The sequence below is a fragment of the Coffea arabica genome, chromosome 11c (assembly GCF_036785885.1).
Source record: "Coffea arabica cultivar ET-39 chromosome 11c, Coffea Arabica ET-39 HiFi, whole genome shotgun sequence".
NCBI lineage: Eukaryota > Viridiplantae > Streptophyta > Magnoliopsida > Gentianales > Rubiaceae > Coffea > Coffea arabica.
Genome location: NC_092330.1, coordinates 39,752,654 through 39,773,856, shown reverse-complemented (window position 1 = coordinate 39,773,856; position 21,203 = coordinate 39,752,654). Strand labels below are relative to the sequence as shown.

Below are 21,203 nucleotides of genomic sequence, written 5' to 3'. Positions count from 1 at the left end.
CCACCCTATTTATCATTTAATTTTTTTAAGAAATGATTTATATTAATCTAATTTTGTATATTACATATTCATCTAAGATTTAATAAACATTTTTTCTAAAAAAATTGTCCACCAAGAAACAAACATGCGAAGAGAATACAAGAAAATGAGAAAAGAATAAAAAGAATTCAAAAATCAAGGAAAATTTGAAATAAGTAGTACATTTTTTAAGTATATATTCCACATTAATTAAATTTTTTTTCTAGAAAACCTAAGATCATGACCTTTACAAATGAAACTTATAAACAAACTGTAGTTTCCCATATTTGTAATGCAATTTATTCAATAAAATTGTTTATATAGTTATAAAAATATTATTTTGTAGTACATGTATAAAAATAAAAAATAAAAAATAAAAAAATATGTGGGGCGAGTCGGGAACTCACAAGTTTTTAATTATGTGATCCTAATCCGTTCCACATTTAATTGGGTACTCGACACTCTTTTGCTTTAATCAAATAATACGGATTGGATATCCTAATTTTCGGATATGGTGAATTTTCAGGGTAGCGGATATTTTTGCCTACCTCTACGTAAGGGTGGCAATCGGGTCGATGTCGGGTTAGCGAGTCGGTTTGAAACCCAGGTTCAACAGAAACTTGCTAACCCGAACCTGACACACCAACCTGTGACGGGTCAGGATACTCGATCTAAATTCAAAATTTTCGAGTTTACGGGTCACACGAATGACCTAATATGACTCGAAACATAACTCTAATTTACGAATTTACCGTTGTAATTTCTAACAGACTAATTTCGCACAAGAATAATTACATAATTAAACAATAAAAATCTCGATAAAATAATTCTAAACCAGATTTGAAATAAAAAAATATGATAAAAATGTTTTATCCCAAACTAGATTTGAAATAAATTAAAACACTATAAAAGTAGAAAATAATGTAATACATCATTTGTTCAAACATAACAATTTCAACTTCATACTAGTTAAACAAATTAATTTAGGGTTAAGTAGTTAATGCCTTTGGGAAAAAAGAATAACTTAGGGTCAACTTGTAGGCAATCTGAATTTGACCTGTTTTCTTTTCGAATTCATCGAGTTCGACTCGATTCTGATCCAAATCCGTGAAATTTCAACCCAAACTCATTTATTTTGTATTAGCTTCATATAATGTTTTCAAGTCATATCAGAAATTGCCTCCCCTGCCCCTACCTACAATTTGAACAAACTCATAATTTGTGAAATTTTTGACGGGCAACCATCACCGCCGCATGCAATGAATGAGCACAACTATGTCGTTTTCTTTGTGTACTACCTTTAAATCAATGAAAGCGCACAATTCAACCACTCCACGGCCATGCAATAATTCCCATTAACAACGCCCTCAGTTACAGACGAAATCATACAAGACTTGTACGTGCATGACAGGGCCACATATAAAGACGCATGTTCGCGTCAACAAAGACATTATTCTTAACAACGTGCCAATCTATCGATAAACTATGATCTAAAATACTTGCACCTTTACTAAAATATGCAAATTCCAATGCATATGATACAAGCATGTGAATGACTAAGACCATAGTCTATGCTAACATGATCTATAGAAGAAACTTCCAAGAAAGCAATCATAACTTAAAGCTTAACCACTTCAGGAATGTAAAAGGGATATCTGTCGATGCAGTCTTCCCATGGTCCTTTTGTTGGAGCTTTTATGGTCCTGTTACACTTCCAAACAGCACTATTGCACTTGAATCCACTCCCAAATGCAATCTGCCAAACTCTGTCACCCTTCTTCATCCTCCCTTTGGCTTCAATGTAGCTCATTTCATACCATAATGATGATGAGGAAGTATTCCCGAACCTATGCAGGGCCATCCTGGATGCCTCAACATGCTCAGCTGAAAGCTGCAGGCTCTTCTGCAGCTCATCTATCACAGCCCTTCCTCCGGCATGGATGCAGAAGTGCTCGAATGCTTGTTTGAAGTCGGGAATGTAAGGCTTCAGCTTTAGCTTAAAGATTTTTCTCCCAATTAAGGTGAGCAAAAACAGGAGTTGCTCTGATGCTGGAAGAACAAGAGGGCCGATTGTTGTGATGTTAGACTTTAAAGCTTCGCCCGCGATTGCCATGAGATCAATGGACAACGAGATTCCTAGATTGCCTTCAGAATCTACTTTTTGTTCTACGCATCTGTAAGATTTATCATCGGCTCCTTTGTGAGTTCTTACAACGTGGACTAAACGATACTTTGCTCGCCATCTGTCTGTCCATCGATTGGACAGAAGAATTGCAGCGCCTCCCATTCTAAACAGACAATTAGGCAGAAGCATTGATCTATCATTTCCCACATAGCAATTTGGGGTGATAATCTCTGTACTTACAATCACAGCATTTGAATTTGGATGAACTTGAAGCAGATCACGGGCTAAATCGACAGAAATCAGCCCTGCGCTGCACCCCATTCCTGATAAATTGAAGCTCTTGATGTTACTCCTGAGCTTGTACTTATTGATGATCATAGCTGACAAAGACGGGGTTGGTGAATAAACGCTGCAATTTACGATGAGTATATCAATATCTCGTGGCTTAACCCCAGTTTGATTCAGGATTAAATCCATAGCTGAGAAAATTACAAGTTCAGCTTCTTCTCCAGCAAGTTCCCTAGTGGGCGTTGGAGGGATGTAGTGTATGGCGGGGGGTAAACATGTCTCTTCACCTAGACCAGATCTTGCTAGCATTTTCGTTTGGAAACTTACACTTTTGGGGTGATCAGGCAAGACAAGTCTGGCATGTTCCACAAAAGATGCATAAGGTGCTCGGAAATGGCATGGAGGTTTGAAACATGCAAAATCTACTAGGTATACCGTACGAGGTTTGGACATGAAGTAAAAGGAAGTTATGAAAATGATGGCAAATGAGGAACAAACGGCGTGAACAAGTGTGAAGTTGAGAACGTTCCAAAGACTTAGGAGTTCTTCAGGGCTTCTTTGGAGGATTTGAATGAATACAAACATCATCATGGGAATGAGGAAGAAAGTTGTGATGTGGTTTACTAGGTATTGGTATCCTAATTTGGCTAACTTGAGCTTGAATGAACCAGAGACCTCAGGCATTTTTGGTTTTGGAGTATGCTGATATGGGATGTGGGAGGTTGATTCAAGTTGGAGGAGTGTTACAAGCTACCATATATTGGGAATGCCCCAATATAAAGGCCGCTGGAGGGGGGTCTCAATGAATAGTGGCAGATGAGTGGATCAATCAGGAAACCTGAAGGGAAAGGGACTATTCATTGGTAAAATTATGGTTTAACTATGTATGATTTCTTGGATTAATATTAAACGTTTCGTCCAAGAAGGTGAAAATTATTTAATGTGAGCATATTGATATTTTTGTGCAGTGACGGAGCCAGGATTTTTGGGGGGGGGGGGGGCCAAAATTTTTTCCTAATAAAATTATCTTAATATATTATGTTCAAAATAATTTTCTTCTATTTAAATATATAACAGCTAAAAATATCAGATATTAAATTTAATTATAAAGGTATGTCTATTCATAAATATGCGGTATAGTCATAAAAAAATTAACAAAAAAAATAACTTTTGATTAAATATCTTATAACATCACAAACCATCCAATTTGCATATTATGAGAAGATGCTCTCCAATATGTCACCTATGCAATATATATATATATATATATATATATATATATATATATATATAACCATGTAATATAAATGTAACTATTTTCAATTGAAAAAAGATAAAAGTTATGTTAACATAATTTGAAATTTCAATATCTTTTTTTAGAAGTAAATTGAGTTCTACGCTCTTTCATAGAACTAAATTCATCTATGATTGAATCATTGCTAAATTTTTCAGCAACTTCCTTTTCTATATACACAGTTAGACAATCATTCAAGAAATTATCTTGCATCTTGTTTCGGAGCTTTGTTTTGATTATTTTCATAATTGAAAATGCCCGCTCTGTAGTTGCAGTTGATATAAGAAGAGTAATAACAAGTCTAATAAATCTGTCAATAAGAGGATATATCACTGATTTTCTTGTCTTCACAAAGTCTTGACATAACTCATAAATACCAGATAATTCTTGCAATTCATGATAATTTTGAATGTCAAACTCAAAATATTGAAGTTCTATTCTTAGACGTACTAGTTCTTGCTTTTAACAATAATGAATTGGGTCTTTTTATTCTAATACATCACATTGGGTCAATTTAATATGGAACATCAAATTATATGTTTAATTTTTGAAAGTAAATAATTAGTACAATAAAAAATAAATAACTTTTTCTGAAGAAAAAAACTAATTCAAAGATGACTAATTCATATATATATATATATATATATCTCAACTCTCATAATATAAACTAAAATTGTAAAAATTTAGGAGGGGCCAATTTTATTTTACACACATATTTACATATTATGAATTAAAATTTTCAAAACTTAGGGGGGTCATGGCCCCCCCTCTGTCCCCCCTTGGCTCCATCATTGTTTTTGCGACGTATTCAAAGCATTTACGCCAAGAATAGTTTTTTTTTTGTTTGTGAATATATAAACTAGCGCAAAGTAATCCCTACTAGTTGTCAGTTTGTTGCAATTATTTTCGTAGTTATCATTTACATCTATAGATTCAATAGAGTCGATTCAACGGTTAGGGAAAGGTTTTTAGAATATTTTTCGCTGTCAAAGTAAGAATCCAAATAATTTTGTGCTTGACAATTGGGTAATAGAAGGGTAAAATAAAAAAAAGGAAATAAAAGCTTGAAAAGAAAATTCGGTGACTAGGAAAAGTTGAAATCCGCTCTACCTTTTTTTTTTTTTTTTTTTCCAAATGCTTGGAATCCAGGGTTGCAAACGAACCGAATCACTTGCTAGCGATTCGAGTCAAGCTCGATTCGAACTCGATCAATATCGAATTCGAACTCAAACTCAAAATATTAAACTTATATATTGACTGGAATCGAACTCGATCAATATCGAACTCGAACTCAACCTCAAAATATTAAACTCGTTACCTCGCGAGCCAGCTCGCAAGCTAACGAGTATATATATATATATATATATATTATTTTAAGTATATATATTTTTATTTTTTTATTTTAATAGTAAAATTACATATATCCTTAATATTTTTATTTTATTTATTGTTTTAAAAATAAATTTTTTATTTTTTATTTTTTTCGAGGTCGAGCTCGGCTTGAATCAAGTCGAGCTCGAGCTCGAGTTTTAAATTGTCAGTTCGTCGACTTCGAGTTTAATAAAATTAAATCAAGACTCGGCTCGATTAGGTCAAAACTCCACTCGGCTTGCCTCGTTTGCAGCCCTGTCCAGCCCGTTGTCTAGTTCCTGAATTCCGTGGAGCAAGATGATCCGAGTTATTTGTTTCCTTGCGACACGTCCACAAGAAGTGATTTTTGTGCAAATGGTTGTAAAAGATGGGCTTCATTTAATTCCTTGCGGTCCTAAGGAGGCCCATTATAGGGGATTACACTAGGCCTGGCCAGAAGAGTTTGAACGTTTGGAGGCTTTTGTCATTTTTGTCATACATTTTTAACCACATATTTCTTGCAAAAAAATCCAGCCCAAAGGGGGCCAGAAAGAGCATTTCTTAACTTTTTTATATTTTGTCTTCGTCTGTATTAGATTTTCATAAGCAAGGAAAGAAAACTTTTTAGCTATGTAGATGAAAAGATTTAAAATAAAATGAATTTTATTCCGTAGATACTCAATGCTTAAATAATTTTTAGTTTTTCAAGTAAGACATAGATTTTAGTTTCGTGAACTTCAAAAATCGTTCAATGAGTGACGCTTACTATTATTCAATAATTTTGAAGTAGTTTCTACGTCAAACCCTCTTGTAAATTCATCATTCTTAAAATCCCGCCATGGATTGAGGTGATACCAGAGGCCTTATAAATTGCAAGGAATCAGGAATGATGAATTTAAAAATTCACCAACCATCCAAGTAAAAATGAAGATAAAGGAGGCAGCCACCAAATTGCAACTACCTTGGCTGACATGACACTGCAGACAATACAATTTTCGAATTTCTTGTACGCTATAAATTTTTTTTTTTTTTTTTTTGGGTACGAATGATCACAACTTTTAGTTACTTGAGGCCAGTGGCACCAGTGTACCAAAACATGTTCCGCCTTAAGTTAAATTAGTATCAACTGTCGCAGCTGCAAAAACAAGAAATAAGAAGGCACCTTTTGCTCTTCAGTTTCCTTGCCTTGTTTTTCTTCAGATTGTTCTTATAGTAATCAAGAATGTCTTTATTTTTTTTTCCCTTTAAATTCATGCCCTCAGGAACTCGCCTTTGTTTTGAATGCAGACCTGAGGGGAATGGGTTCTCCCCTTATTTTGGTCTGTAATAATTAATAGGTTCAACTCTTGTTTCTATCCCAAAAAAAAAATTTTTTTTTATCAGTATCTATTTCTATGTTTTGGTTTTTTTTTTTTTTTTCCTGAGCGAACATTTTAATGAGGTTAATAGATAAATGGAAGACATGATATGGTGGATGTAGTGACTAAAATGGTGAAAAGAAAAAAGGGGTATCACACAAAGTCCAGTCCATATCGTGATACGTTTTGGCAATTTCAAAACAAAGAAAACTCACACAAGCTTTGTCCCTCAGAGGAAGCATGTCCTAGGATCATCGGTCATTGAGGTTAGTTTGGTTCGTGTATGAGCCCTTTCCTCTCTAATGTCAAAACAAATCCAGTTCTATTTGTAGGGGCATGAATAATCCCAATAATAAGAAAGAATATCGTAATGTTCAAATTTAATTGATTATTTTAACGAATTTGAAATTTTGTTCAAAATTAACTTATTTAATTGTCGAATTAAGTTTGAATAAATTTGCAAGTTATCGAATAAATAGAACGGTGTTTAAATTTGGTTTTAACTAATTGATGAACCGAGTTCGAATGATTTCTTTAAGTAAATTAACTCATCTTTAAACCCTATCCACCTATTACTATTACATTAAGTTACCTATAAATTCTAGCATGAACATTATCAACTTAATAGTCTAACGTGAATTTCCGAATATGGTAAGTATACGGCAAGACTATTGTATAAGAGTGATCGTTGGGAGAGGTACGACCTACATTTAATCTGCTCATCTGCCCCCCATTCATTTCCGCGGACCCCCAGCATTTACATTCACCCTATATATGCTCCAGAGCCTGATTACTCACTCCACAACTCAAAAAATTTCTCTTCTGAAATCCAATTTTTGGATCACCCTCCTCACTTCCTCTCCCTCTTTCAAAATGCCTCAGCGATCGCTCGAGTTTTCTGGCTCAGTCAAACTCAAATATGTGAAGTTAGGCTGCCAATATCTAGTGAACCATTTTCTCACTTTCTTGCTAGTACCAGTAATTGCTGGCATCCTAATAGAACTGATTAGATTAGGCCCTGATGAAATAGCCACGCTGTGGAAATCTCTCCAATTCGATTTTATCCAAATTTTGTGCTCGTCATTTCTGATCATTTTCACCTCCACTTTATACTTCGTGTCAAGGCCTAGACCTGTTTATCTAGTCGATTATGCTTGTTACAAACCCCCCGTAACATGTCGTGTACCATTTTCTTGTTTTATGGAACATTCTAGACTGATCCTTAGCACAGAGCCAAAAAGTGTCGAATTCCAAATGAGAATTCTTGAACGCTCAGGCCTTGGTGAAGAGACTTGTTTGCCTCCTGCAATTCACTATATCCCACCAGCACCATCCATGGAAGCTGCAAGAAAAGAAGCTGAAATGGTTATATTCTCAGCAGTTGATACACTTTTCAAGAAAACAGGACTCGAGGCTAAGGATGTCGATATTCTGATAGTAAATTGCAGCCTTTTCTCCCCAACTCCATCCCTCACGGCAATGGTGATCAACAAGTACAAGATGAGGGGGGATATTAAGAGCTTTAATCTCTCGGGAATGGGCTGCAGTGCAGGGATGATTTCAATTAATTTAGCTCGTGATCTTCTTCAAAGTTATCCTAATTCAATTGCTGTGGTTGTCAGCACTGAGATTATCACGCCGAACTACTATCAAGGCAAGGAAAGGTCAATGCTGCTTCCAAATTGCCTGTTTCGAATGGGGGGCGCTGCTATTTTTCTCTCGAACCGAAGGTCTGATTCAATAAGAGCGAAATATAGGCTTCTTCACGTTGTTCGGACTCATAAAGGTGCTGATGACAAGGCTTACAGATGTGTTTTTGAAGAAGAAGATCCTGAAGGAAAATCAGGGATTTCTTTGTCTAAAGATCTCATGGCAATTGCGGGGGAAGCTCTGAAGTCCAATATCACCACAATAGGCCCTTTGGTCCTCCCTGCGTCAGAGCAGCTTCTGTTTTTAATCTCGCTGATGGGGAGAAAATTCTTTAATCCTAAGTGGAAGCCTTACATTCCTGACTTCAAACAAGCGTTTGATCATTTTTGCATTCATGCAGGGGGCAGAGCTGTAATTGATGAGCTGCAGAAGAATCTGCAGTTATCAGCTGAACATGTCGAGGCATCAAGAATGACTTTGCACAGGTTCGGAAATACTTCTTCATCGTCATTGTGGTATGAGCTAAGCTATATTGAAGCAAAAGGGAGAATGCGGAAGGGGAATAGAGTTTGGCAGATTGCATTTGGAAGTGGGTTCAAGTGTAACAGTGCTGTTTGGAAATGTATCAAAAGTATTGAGATACCAACAGATGGACCTTGGTCTGACTGTATTGATAGGTACCCTGTCCACATTCCTGAAGTGGTGAAGCTCTAAGGGGGAACATCCCATCTGGTGTTGACGCTGAATATGAAAAGTTGATCTCTCTCATTGGTGTTTTATTTATTCTCGTTTAAATTTTTCTTTTTTGAACCCAAGATTTCTAAGTTTTGAAACTTCAACCTTAGTCACTAATCTGTTTACTTACTTTTTTTTTTTTTGTTGGTTGCATTTACATGAGATGTTCACTACTTATCTATGTCAATACAGTTCATTGTTATACTGTTTTCGCTCCCTCAGATTATCGTGCACAAAAAATTGATAAGAGCAAGACAAACTAGAATACTTTCGGCTCAGCAAAAACTAACCAAATTTCTTCACATAATTGACATTGCAAAGCAGGAACAGGCTCTGTTCTCCATCAATTAGCTTAGGATTGATTTTTGTAGTTCTCCTACGTACGCAATTGACTAGCGAGAAGGATAGGTTTCCTAGAGGAGGAACAAATGGCTATTCCTGGCGTTGCCAAATAATTCTTTCCCAATTGGAAGAAGTTTCTTTCCCAATTGGAATCGTAGATTAGCTCATTACCATACTTTTCTCACGTAGAGACAGACACCTTGCAACCTGTGTCACCCACCCATTCTCAATGTAGTATGACCCGTGTAATTTAAGAAAGGATACGGCCGCGTCAGCAAATATTACTTCTCTTGGATGTCTCAAATTCTACTCAACCTTGATGGAATTGAAAGCTGCTGCAGATAAATAATCTTTATATGGCACTGTTATTTAAAAAAAAAAAAAAAAAAACTTGAGGAAGTGGGTGGAGGGTGGAGCTCCGTATATGTTGGAATTGGGTGTGTTATGCCATGCATGGAAGGGTACAAATCCAAACACTTTCAAGTATAGTTATTAAACTCAATCTGGAGGTCAATTGTGACCGAGTCATCGATTTAACAGAGGGCTGCACAATAGTTATGTTAAATAATATAATAATATATTTGAAATTATAATAATAGTAAAATTTGAAGTTGATGGTTCCATTGACTGATTTTTTTCAGTTCATTATTGACTGGTCAACAGATTTGTTACTTAACTGGTTTAATTAGCAACCTAACCCAATTTTGTGGCCGATTCATGGGGTTGGTTGATCGGGTAAAGTTTTATTACTATGCTTTCGGGGGCATTTATGGAGATTTAGAATGCTGTAGACACAACATTAATATGATATACTTTGTGTTGTCCAAATTTCAAATTATGCGGATGACAAGTTGTCGGTGCCTATCTTATTTGCTGCATCCGTCACGCCAAACATTTGTTTTCTATTGGAAAAATCTACTGAAGCGTTAGTTTAATTGATCGCGTGGAAAAATTTAACGGAGTTGGATTGATATCAGTGTATCATTAAGGCTTTCCTATGTATTGTATGGGTGAATAAAAAGGGAATTCGTGAAATCACTACCATTGAGGATGTTTGGTTTGAAAGGTTTACTTACTTATTTTGATTTTGCTCCGTTTTTTTTTTTTTGGGGTGGGTTCTTCGGGGCTGGGTTTGTTGGGTACCAAATGCCAAATAATAGGATGGGACAGCGCTAGGTCTGAATTCTTTAGGCTCCCCGCTGATTTCCACCATCATCTGTTTCAATTCATGAATTCTTAGCCCCAACATGTAAATCGGCCCAATGGTTGCGGCATAGCATCTCTATTTACAGATGACAGAGAAGCCCAATGAAGAGTTTTTTTTTTTAATTTTCTAATTCCTATGCTTCTTTAATTCTTCTCTCATTCTTGCATCCAACAAATTGTTCATTTAGAAATTAATTTTTTTTTTAAAGAACAAATCTAGCACTTTTTTTTTGGTTAACCTTACCACTGCCAAGTACAGGATTCAAACCCTAAATTTGATTGTGAAAAAAGCTTTAATGATCTTCCTTTGATCACTAAACCAACCCAGCGTTTTAACGTTGAGGATCACGCTTGGTCGTGCTTCACCAAATGGTCTTCAACATTGTGGTGGGTAAAGTCAAGGCCAAGTCGCCAACTATACAATTGTCAATTTTTTACCAACTCCTCTAGCTAGACATCATTTTCAAACCTTTTTTTTTTTGTTGGGGGAAGGGGGGGGGGGGGTTGGATTTCCCTGTTTTTGAACTTTAATACTCCCTCCGTCCCACTTTGATAGTCTTGTTTTCCTTTTTCGTCTGTCTCAAATTGTAGTCCACTTTCCCATTAAGAAATGTAGTAATCTTTCCAATTGTCTAAAATACCCTTATTAAAAATCTTGTTATTAATACATTGTTATTAAATACTAACCCACTACATTGAATACATTGAGTTTTTCTAATACTAACCCATTAGCTGTAACTGATATTAATTAGCACTCTTCGTGATTAGCATAAGGATATTTTAGGAAATTATTAATCTAAATTTATGTTTCCAATCAAATTAATTACACTTTCTTAATCTGTGTGAAAAAAAAAAACCAAGACTAACAAAACGGGACGGAGGGAGTAAAAGTTTCTTGATCTTCGAACGTTTCCAACAGGGATACTGTACTTATTGTTAGGTTTACTTGAAATTTGGTAAACCAAGCCACCGTATTAAATTTTTATACAGAAATTTTATTCATTGTTCATCAATGAATAGTAATGTAGAAGATTGACACACCAACCGTTTGCCGCCTCTACTCGAATAAAATCGTGGCACGTTTGTTACATAGAAATTGGGGCTTATTTTACGTTTCTCCAGTTCAAGAAATTGTGAAGTATAAATTCTTATAATCCATCTTCCAAGGTCCACACATGTAAAAAGAGAAAAAAAAAATATTTGCATGTTCTTCAATGATGTTGGGTGGCAATTAGATATGTTCTCCAAACTTGTGGGAAAACCAAGAATTACGTCAAACTCTCCATCTTTTCAATTAACCTTTTGACTTAATCAACAACTAATTGAATACATTGCATTCACTTCGTCAACCTACAAAAGGCAAAACTCATTAAATAAATATTATTGTTTTATGGAGTTATAATTTTGTGTATTTAACTTACATTTGCCAAGCCACCTACCACCTCTTGGAAGACCCCCGAATCTATCTTCCAAGTTTCAGCTAGAATCCGCCCGGCCCCCCGGGGGGGGGGGGTTCTCCGTGCAATTTTGTAATTTTTGTGCATCAATGTTGTCTATTTCTCCTTTTCGTTTTTTTTTCTTTTTTGGTATATCGTTTTGTTGCAATTCACGATCTTGTATAGTATTTTAGTTAAAAAAAAAAAAAGATGCTGAAAATAAAGGAGATGCTTAGCATTCTTTGCAAGGTAAGCATATGCCCATTCTCTAACTTTACTCTTCAACCAATTCACTTTTTCCAGAAAAAATGGACGCGAATGGAGGTGCTTGAGAGATGAAAAAGTAATTATTTGACTTTTCTTTGGGCTGTTATCTTTTCAATCCTAAATCTGTAGTGTCAATTGACGAAAATTGAGAATTAAAAATGAATTAATAGATTTATAAAGTTCCTGTTTGATAATCCAATTCATTACTTAAATTCAATAGATTTAGATCTTAACCTGCTCAGATGCGTTTGATAACTAAAAATTGAACGTCTAAATTAATTAAGTAATACTAAATTTTTAGACAAATTTGTTTCAAAAAATAAGTGATAAAATATTCTAAAAATAAACCCGTGGGATTTCTTTAAACCATCAAATCAGTGATGCTTATTTATTTTCATAGAGGTTTACCACATTCACAAAGACCTCCACTGAATTTTTTTTATTCGAAATTACAGACAGTACTGTTTGGATAGAGTATTATACAGAGTACTGTTTATAGATAGTACTGTTCGTAGTAATTCACTGGGTAATAAATATTCTCTAGTATTACTTTTAAAGTTAAAACTTGTGATATTCACAGAAGGCTAGGGACAACAGGCAATAATAAAAAGGGTAAACTATAACTTCCAAAAAACTAATTGCATCAGCCAGTATAATTACTACGAACCTCAGGGGTCTTGAATGTAAATCCCAAGTCGAAAGGAAGCACAAAAACAAAGGGAAAAACAAAGTCCTCGTCATGAGTCTAATGCAAGAACCTGTTTCATGAAACCGACCCAATGGAAGACAAATAAGAACCTGAAAGCACAAACCGTCCGCGTTCATTAGCTGTTATCTATTCATACATTCCAATCCATCCATATCCTATAAATTACTCCAAGATTTAGCAAGAACAGCCTATACATCTGTAAACCTTCTTAATTGGCTTTATCCAGCAAAACACGTAAATCTCTTCCTCTGTCACAGGCGCCTTTAAAGCCACAACGTGGTGACATATTATATCCTCCCTCTTGCCTCTACCTCGTTGTCCCCATCATCCCACGCTATTATTGTTGTACTAGTTGCATTTTTTGGTTCAAAACGAGAAGGAAAAGAGGAAGAAGAAGATAGAAAGTGAAAGAAAATTGAGAAATATGGGGATAGGGAAAGAAAGTGCTACATTGGAAGATTTTCTTGAAAAGGCAGGTGGTTGTGCGGTCCTGGATGGTGGTTTTGCTACTCAACTGGAGAGGCATGGTGCCACCATTAATGACCCTCTTTGGAGTGCTCTTTGCCTGATCAAAGACCCTCATCTTATCCAAAAGGTAGAACTTCTTGTTCATAGTTCATACATACGTCTTCTCCAGAAAAACATATGCAATCAATTGGTTACATGTAGATATGTAATTAATTAACTTGCATCCATACATGTGATTAAGTTTCAATATGTCGTCTGGCAATAAATTGAATACGTGATACACTAGTGGAACTTGAATCCTGAAATTATGACGATTGTTCTTTCACTAGATCAAGGTGGTTACTAGTACGTGCAATACCTAAAAAGAAATGGTAGAAGGAAAAACTCAGGGTTTGTGATTTTGTAACAAGTGAATATATGTAACATAGCCAAGAAATGGACTAAATTTGGAGGATTGGATGTCTTTGGATGAGTGCAGGTACACCAGGAGTATTTGGAAGCAGGTGCAGATATATTGGTCACTTCATCTTATCAGGTTCGTCGTGGCACTTTCAACAGTTAAGAAATGAGGCTTTATTGCTTACGATATGTACCTAACTATACTAGGTTTAGGTTGATGTGTAGTTCTTTAAATTGGGAATCTTGAATTGCATCCTAGGATAGGAAACACATTGCAGAGGACAGGAAAAAAAATGTTATCTGCTTGATTAGTGCAAGGCCAGAATACAAGGAGTTTTGAGAGATTTGGATATTTTTTGTGAGGTTATTAACATCAAAGATAAAAAAAAAAAAAAAAAAAGTGCTCAATGAGATTTGGTCAAATCCCAATTTGTGATGATGTTTAGCAATTCTTTACAAAAGTTAATATGCTATTATTATGTGAATGCAGGCTACTATTCCGGGATTCCTGTCAAGGGGACTATCTATTGAAGAAGCAGAGACTCTGTTAACAAGAAGTGTGAAATTGGCTGTTGAAGCCCGGGATAAGTTTTGGGATGCCATTAAAACGAATCCCTACCAAAACCGTACTAAAGCTTTAGTTGCAGCCTCCATTGGAAGTTATGGCGCTTATCTTGCGGATGGGTCAGAGTACAGGTAACATTTTTAACATGCATTGTTTTGATTTGCAAAAACAAAAGCTTTTAACGTTTTCTTTTGGGCAATTTTCATTGGATATATATATTATTAATGTGATTTCATTCTTGTGTTTTGTCTGGCAGTGGGAATTATGGGCCGGATGTGAATCTGGATAAGCTTAAGGATTTTCATAGGAGAAGATTGCAAGTTCTCGTGGAAGCAGGAGCCGATTTACTTGCCTTTGAAACCATTCCTAACAAGTTAGAAGCTCAGGTATGCTCTCCCAGTAATTCCTTGGGTTGTCCTCCCCCTGAAGTTTGATAACTGTTTAAAACATGCATCTAAATGAGTATGAGAGACGGGTTTCTCACATGAAAATACCAATACGCATTGTGCAGAACAATGAATCAACACATCTTGACCATTACACTGGCAGGTGTTAGCGTCCCCTTTGGTTTAATTATTAGGCCAGAAATGAGAATACAGCACATGGGACATTCTTGCAACACTTAGTTATTCAAACATGAGATGCTCCATGACGCATGTGGATGTCATTTATAATTGATAAGCACACGACTTACTCAAATTATCTGGCAGGCGTGCGCAGAACTTCTTGAAGAGGAGAATGTACAGATTCCATCTTGGATCTGTTTCAGCTCTGTAGATGGCAAGAATGCTCCATCAGGAGAGAGCTTCAATGAATGTCTAGATGTATTAAACAAAATTAACAAAGTTACTGCAGTAGGGATCAATTGTGCTCCGCCTCATTTTGTCCTAGCCCTGATTCAGAAATTCAAAGAGGTAATTGCAAAGATCCCTTCCAGTGAAGTGTATGAAAGAAAAAGTATTTTCTTATTATTATATTTGTTAATCACTAACATTCAGTGTTCTAATCTAATTTTGTTTTTGGCAGTTAACTGGGAAGGCCATAGTAGTTTATCCCAACAGTGGGGAGATATGGGATGGTGTAGCTAAAAGGTGGCTGGTGAGTAATTTGTACCTTGATTTACATGTAATTCCTTTTGAGTGTGTGTAGGATAGAGCTTTTTCATGACTAAATCTTGTGTGCATTGTCCAGAAACTGGCTCCCTAATTTAGTTAGTGTTTGTTTAACAGCCATCAAAATGCTTTGACGATGAAAAATTTGAGTTGTTTGCTACAAGATGGCGCGATGCAGGAGCTAAACTCATCGGTGGCTGTTGTCGGACCACGCCTGATACTGTTCGTGCCATCTCAAAGGCCCTCAAAGAAAGGTTCTGATGCCTCCTCAGTTCAAAGGGTCACCGTCGAAGACATTGCTCCACCAATACTCTTCCCTTATGATTCATGAAATGATAGCTTTGTTCCACTTATTCTTTTTAATTTATATAGCTGTTAGTCAAGCTGCATAATTCCGCGCAAGGGATAGGAGGGGATGATGAGCAGCGGGCAATCTTTAGGAACTTCTGTAACCTCATAGTCTTAGTCCAAAAGGGGTGCAAAGAAGTACAGTTATCCTTTAGGATTACGTGTTCATTTATTCAACTTAGAAATACTGCATGACTTGTTGCAGTTGAAAATGAAATCATGGACAGCTTCAATCAGAGAAGAGCAGGATGAAGGAAACCTCGAAGAAAAGGTTTTAATAGATCTAGAACTTCGACAAACGTAATGTTGTGAGGGCTTTTACAGTTGGAATCCTAGCTTCTTCGTCGAATAGTAATGGTGCGAAAGTACATGTTTGGTACCGTAGCAACTCCGTGGCTTCATCTTGGACGTGCTCACAGAAAAATTGGTCAAGAGGAATTGGTAGCTTAACCAGATCAAAATGGGGATCATCAACATCCAAGATAACAAGAATAGAATGAAAATTTGGGCGACGGTTAAATCCATAGACAATGATTAGAACAACAACACTACACAACCCTATACTTCAGCAGTGACCCTTCATTTCCAGCCTCAGTATCAAGGGAGACAATAAAAATGCATATAAACCAGCAATACGTTGTGCAGTCCAATTTTACATTCCCAAAGCATAAGAAAATGGTAGATCTCTCAAACGGTCGAGAATGCGCGGGCGGCACAAAGTTCATATGACAACATTAGTTGTTGGTGACATAAAGTCGTACAAATTTCACCAGCACTTTTTGCAAGAAAGAAATAAGAAAATGTGCATATCAAAACCAGATTATTACATGGATGAACAAAGTTAGTACATCAACCTGTATCAGCTATAGCAACCGGAAAAAGTCCGCCAATGTATTTTAGTTCCAGAAAGATCAGGCATAATAAACTTGCTTGATGGAGACTCTGTACACATTAGCAAAGATGAACAGTGGTGAATGACAAGCTTTCTTCTGAAATTTCCTCAGATCAAAAGCAAACTCATCATCTCTGTACATGATCAGCGTCTAGGAAGCCCTCTCTTATCATAGGATCCCCAAGCTCCACTGCCATAGGGATCACCATAGGAATTACCTCGATATCTCATTTCAGGACTTCCATTCATCATTCCATAGGTCCCAATACCTGATAAAATACGAAAGTTTTGACATGCTAAATAGTTGTTCAAACTTGAGATAGCAAGACATGTTACACATGACTAAAGCAGAAGCAACACCATCCAGTGCCCTCGGTGGGGTGGTGGTGTGGTGTGAGGGGAAGAGAGTGAGAGAGCAATACCAGGACCACGTGCTCTCCTCTCTGAACTAGCTTGCTCTGCTCGGAGCTTTTCTATTTCACGAGCCATGGAGACTAGGTTTTTCTCCATTGCTTGGTTTTGTTCCACCAGTTGCTCATTTGCTTTCTTCTCAAACTCAAATATTCTCCTGGAATATCCATCAAAAAATGCCAAAAAGTCATATTTGATCAGAACCTGACAGATTCCATAATTCATCTCTCAAACAGATGCTTTTGCTCTCTTTAGACATGACTTTCCTCTTAACTGTTAACTAGTCAACCATGGAGGACAGGAGCAGGAAGGCTAGATTGGATGAGCCAGCAAGAACATAATCAATATACTTGTAATAAAAAAATTTATATGTCCATACCTTGCTTCGATCAGTTCTTTGTGCATCCCCTCAATATCAGCCTTCATGGCAGCTACTTGCTGATTATCAGCTTTACATCTATTAATATCCTTATTGAGTGCTTGAACTTGGGCAGCTAATTCCTGTCGTAATGCATTTAATTTCTGAGATTCTGACCTTAATTGGACTACCTCTGCCCTGAGTGGTTCAGCAGAGCGAAGCTCAGCCTCAAGCTTCATTCCTCTCTCAATCAACTCTCTTATGTGTGCCTCTTTATCAGCTCTTATTTGAGGAAGGACCTGACTCAGTCTGTGAATTTCGTCCTTAACAGCAGTCAGTTCACTCTGAAGAAACACATTCTCATCAACCAAGAGGCCATTTTCGGCAACAATCTTTTGCATATCTCTATGTTGAATTTCAAGTTCCTCCTCCAGGACTGCAGGATGCGGAGGTAGAGGTCCACCTCCTCGGTGCATTATAGCCCGTGGGTCATTGCGGAAGCCCCTGATATTATCTGTTTGACGGAACATCCGATTTCTCCCTGCCATATCTGTTGTCCAACACAACTAATATTAGATCACTATAGGTAAATTCATGGATTAAAATATATTTTGCCTTAAAAACAATTTTATAGATGCCCAGATACTTTTAAGTGAAATTGACAGAATGCATAGAGATGAAACAGTAAAGGTTTCCTTTTACATTTTGGCAGAGATCAAAACATAAAGATCTGAGGTGACAAATAAACACTTTAAAGTTCAAACTACAATAAAGCTCATTAAACATCCTCTTGACTGCAAGAAAAGAAAGAAACCACCAAACATTATCCACAGGTAAGTTAACTAAGCCCGTCAAAGAACAAGCCAAAGGCATCTTTGTTAAGGAAAGATTTCAGCATCCTTCCAAATTATTTCTCATGGCATATAAATTGGTAATAAATGACAATATCTGGCTTTATTGACATTTCTGAGTAAGTACTGAATGTGGATGGCCCATGTAACCTGATGCAAATGCCACCTAAGTCATTTGTTATGTATCCACATGTAAAAGTATACATATGCCTTGCTACCCAAGTTTTCCAAAATAACGTATATGAAGGCTCATTCGATGTGGAATTGAAGTGAAAGAAACAGTATTGATAAACTCCATACTCATGACATTTACAAATGAAGGTAAAATTGTGAAGGCAAATTACATGTTTAAGCACATTTGAAGTCCATAACCATCAAACTGAATGCATTTGTTACCTCTGTTCTAACTCGAGTCTACTTCATTGCAATCATATTACTGAAACTTTCGAGCTTCACTTATGTCCTCAAGGTTAAAATGCAATGAAATTGGAAAATGCACATAATGCAAGCCACCTTCTCCTTATGGAATTCCAAAAACCCAGCTATCTAGTTGATCTTTCACAAGATAGATTCACCATGTGGAGCAATACAAGCTCTCGAGACCCAACTTCTAGCATCAATAATCTCACATTCATATTAGGTTAACCTTCTAAAAGCCTTTATTACTTGAGTATCATTCACAGTTTTGAGCAACATTAATTGCTTTCCGATCCTTGAGGCCCGATGCTTTCTGTTCCTAGAATGAAGATAGAAGTGATAGACAAGCACTAGCAACCCCATGATGAACTATTGGCCATAATTGATAGAAGATAATAAGACTTGAACACAACATCTTATAGCTAGTACAAAAAATCATGAAATGCTTATTCTAGAGGATAATGAAATACTTATTCTGCAACATATCCACGTCAAATACCCTTCAACTTCTCTAGAGGAGAAATTCAAATGAAAACCACCTAATGCTATGATCTCATAGAACCAATCTTTGAATGCCCGTTACTATCATGATTAAACATTTGGGCCCCTTTAAGGAACTATTAGACTGTGCAACATTCATCACATGAGAGGCTCTTCCATGATTGTCACAACAAATACAATTATAACATTTTAGATGCACATTACTTCATTCTGTTCAAGAGGAAGGCAATGAGCAGCATCCATGTCTCACAATACGATCACAGAAGGATTGTCAAACTAAACATTTTCCATTTTCTTACTTTTCATAATCCCCCCATGCTTTGCTAGCCCTAATTAGTTACAAAGTCATTATTCTGCAGTCAGCATCCAGATTTTCTAGATTTCTGCAGTTACAGGTTTCAACCAAAAGAATACAACTAAAATGATGAAAATAGAAAAAGAAGCCAAGACATAGAACCTTGCAAAGTAGCCAACTCTATGTGTTAGCAGATCAGCAAGTGGATATACAAACAGGGGCTAAATTTCTGAAATCTTATCTGATGTCTTGTAAACTCAAGCTGAAATTCCACACTATTTCTTGAGGAAAAAGCTTATCCATAAGACCAAGATACAAAAGAAAAAGCCTAAAGGGCAGTAAGTTCTAATGCCAAAACTGCACTATCTATGCCCTATATCTGTGACACAGCTATTTTCTTCATGTTTAGGTTGACCCAAGATTCGCGACACTGACATGAAAGAGAAAAATAAAATTGCAGATATGTAATAATACTAATTGCATCGACAAACTCATCCTGAGCAAGATTCCATCATTAACCAAATTCCATTTAAACCTTGGGATTAGAAATCACAGCAAGTCTAGCAGCAGGGCAGCTACTGGACTGATGATAACTATTTCCAATTCCTCAATTTTTCTCTGTCCCCACAAATGTGCAATCTCAGTCATTCACTTTTTTAATTTTTATCACTCATATTCAAATCAAATGCTCCCACCAATTCATAGACTTCACAGTTAAAAACCCAAAATAAATGACTAACTTACATTCCGAAAGAACAAAAATAGCCTAATAAACTTGTGTTCTATCTATAGCTTAAATATCAAGATTCAATTTTCCATCAAAATACCAACACCAAGTGAAAGATATAATTAAATTCAGAACATTTTCCTTACCAGATTAATTACAGAACAGTCCGTCACCTAATGTTTTGCTTTCTGCTGGACCATCAAAGGAAGAAAAAATCTATTTTTTGCATAGATTTCAATTTCTTGAGGGGTAAATTGTATCATCAAGAATTCCACCCTGCCTTACGAAAAACAACATAAACTCGAGCCTCAGAAAGAAGTAAAGGTATTATCCTAAACAAAGTAACCGAAACTTGAACAAATAAAGGTAAAGGGAAGAGAGATTACCTTGCAAGAACAGCGGATTTGGAGATAATTCTGATCTTAGGACGAAAATTTTTACGTTTGTGAAGTTACAAGGTTCCCTGCTGTCCCGCTGAGCTCAGGAGAGGTGCTGTCATAAGGCATAAGAGAGAGAACCATTCGGGCTGTGACACTCCTGCAACAATTTTTTGGCCCATTAAAAGCCATCTTTTTCTCTTTTAAGTAAAAAATGAAAAGTCTCGAATTCATATCTTTTAATTATATATCTTTCTCATGTCACTTTAAATCATCCTTTTTTCAATTCATTTCTTTTTCAAATTATCTTATGCACAATTTTATTTTTGGTTCTTTTTTTCGTTCTATGTATTGAGATCGATTTTATTTGAAAAGTTAAAAACTTGCGTTGAATTAAATCTTTTTTTGGAATGTCTCTCTATCACTACATCTACAATATATAGTTTGATAGGTCACGTTGTGCATCTTTTTGCAGCCATTAATTATTTTTTTAGAGGGTTGATGTCTTCTTTAAGATGCAATAAGAGTTATTTTTAGTCAACAATGATATAAAACTCCGTGCATATATTGACATTTCATTTATTAGGGGTGATAAAGATTGAGTAAACTTGAAAATGTGTGGGTATTCGACTTTTAATCACTCAAAAACCAAATGTGAAGAGAATTTTGGTGAAATAGTATTTGAAAATTGGAAAAACTTGGTG

The 21,203-nt window shown here is 36.1% G+C and overlaps 4 protein-coding genes across 5 annotated transcripts; 2 read left to right on the top strand and 2 right to left on the bottom strand.

Annotated features, from left to right (window-relative positions):
• Positions 1-1,340: 1,340 nt before the first annotated feature.
• Positions 1,341-3,190, bottom strand: LOC113716426 (3-ketoacyl-CoA synthase 6-like). Its single transcript, XM_027240752.2, has one exon. It carries the CDS (start codon positions 3,113-3,115, stop codon positions 1,637-1,639), a length of 1,479 nt encoding a protein of 492 aa, XP_027096553.1. The 5' UTR covers positions 3,116-3,190; the 3' UTR covers positions 1,341-1,636.
• Positions 3,191-7,234: 4,044 nt separating this feature from the next.
• Positions 7,235-8,862, top strand: LOC113716381 (3-ketoacyl-CoA synthase 6). Its single transcript, XM_027240684.2, has one exon. The coding sequence runs from the start codon at positions 7,307-7,309 to the stop codon at positions 8,795-8,797; it is 1,491 nt and encodes a 496-aa protein (XP_027096485.1). The 5' UTR covers positions 7,235-7,306; the 3' UTR covers positions 8,798-8,862.
• A 4,122-nt stretch (positions 8,863-12,984) lies between these two features.
• Positions 12,985-15,887, top strand: LOC113717236 (homocysteine S-methyltransferase 1-like). The gene is made up of 7 exons (XM_027241953.2): positions 12,985-13,373; positions 13,725-13,781; positions 14,136-14,341; positions 14,467-14,596; positions 14,921-15,124; positions 15,237-15,308; positions 15,440-15,887. The coding sequence occupies exons 1-7, from the start codon at positions 13,203-13,205 to the stop codon at positions 15,581-15,583; spliced, it is 984 nt and encodes a 327-aa protein (XP_027097754.2). The 5' UTR covers positions 12,985-13,202; the 3' UTR covers positions 15,584-15,887.
• Positions 15,888-16,219: 332 nt separating this feature from the next.
• On the bottom strand, positions 16,220-20,663 carry LOC113717237 (protein FLX-like 3). Of its 2 annotated transcripts, none has more exons than XM_027241955.2 (5): positions 20,509-20,663; positions 20,269-20,398; positions 17,353-17,881; positions 16,985-17,130; positions 16,220-16,831 (listed from the first exon to the last, which is right to left on the bottom strand). In XM_027241955.2, the coding sequence occupies exons 3-5, from the start codon at positions 17,877-17,879 to the stop codon at positions 16,707-16,709; spliced, it is 798 nt and encodes a 265-aa protein (XP_027097756.2). In that variant the 5' UTR covers positions 17,880-17,881; positions 20,269-20,398; positions 20,509-20,663; the 3' UTR covers positions 16,220-16,706. The 2 variants fall into 2 exon arrangements, with proteins under 2 accessions (XP_027097756.2, XP_027097757.2); XM_027241956.2 differs by having other exon boundaries at positions 16,364-16,831; positions 20,269-20,402; positions 20,509-20,649.
• Positions 20,664-21,203: the final 540 nt, after the last annotated feature.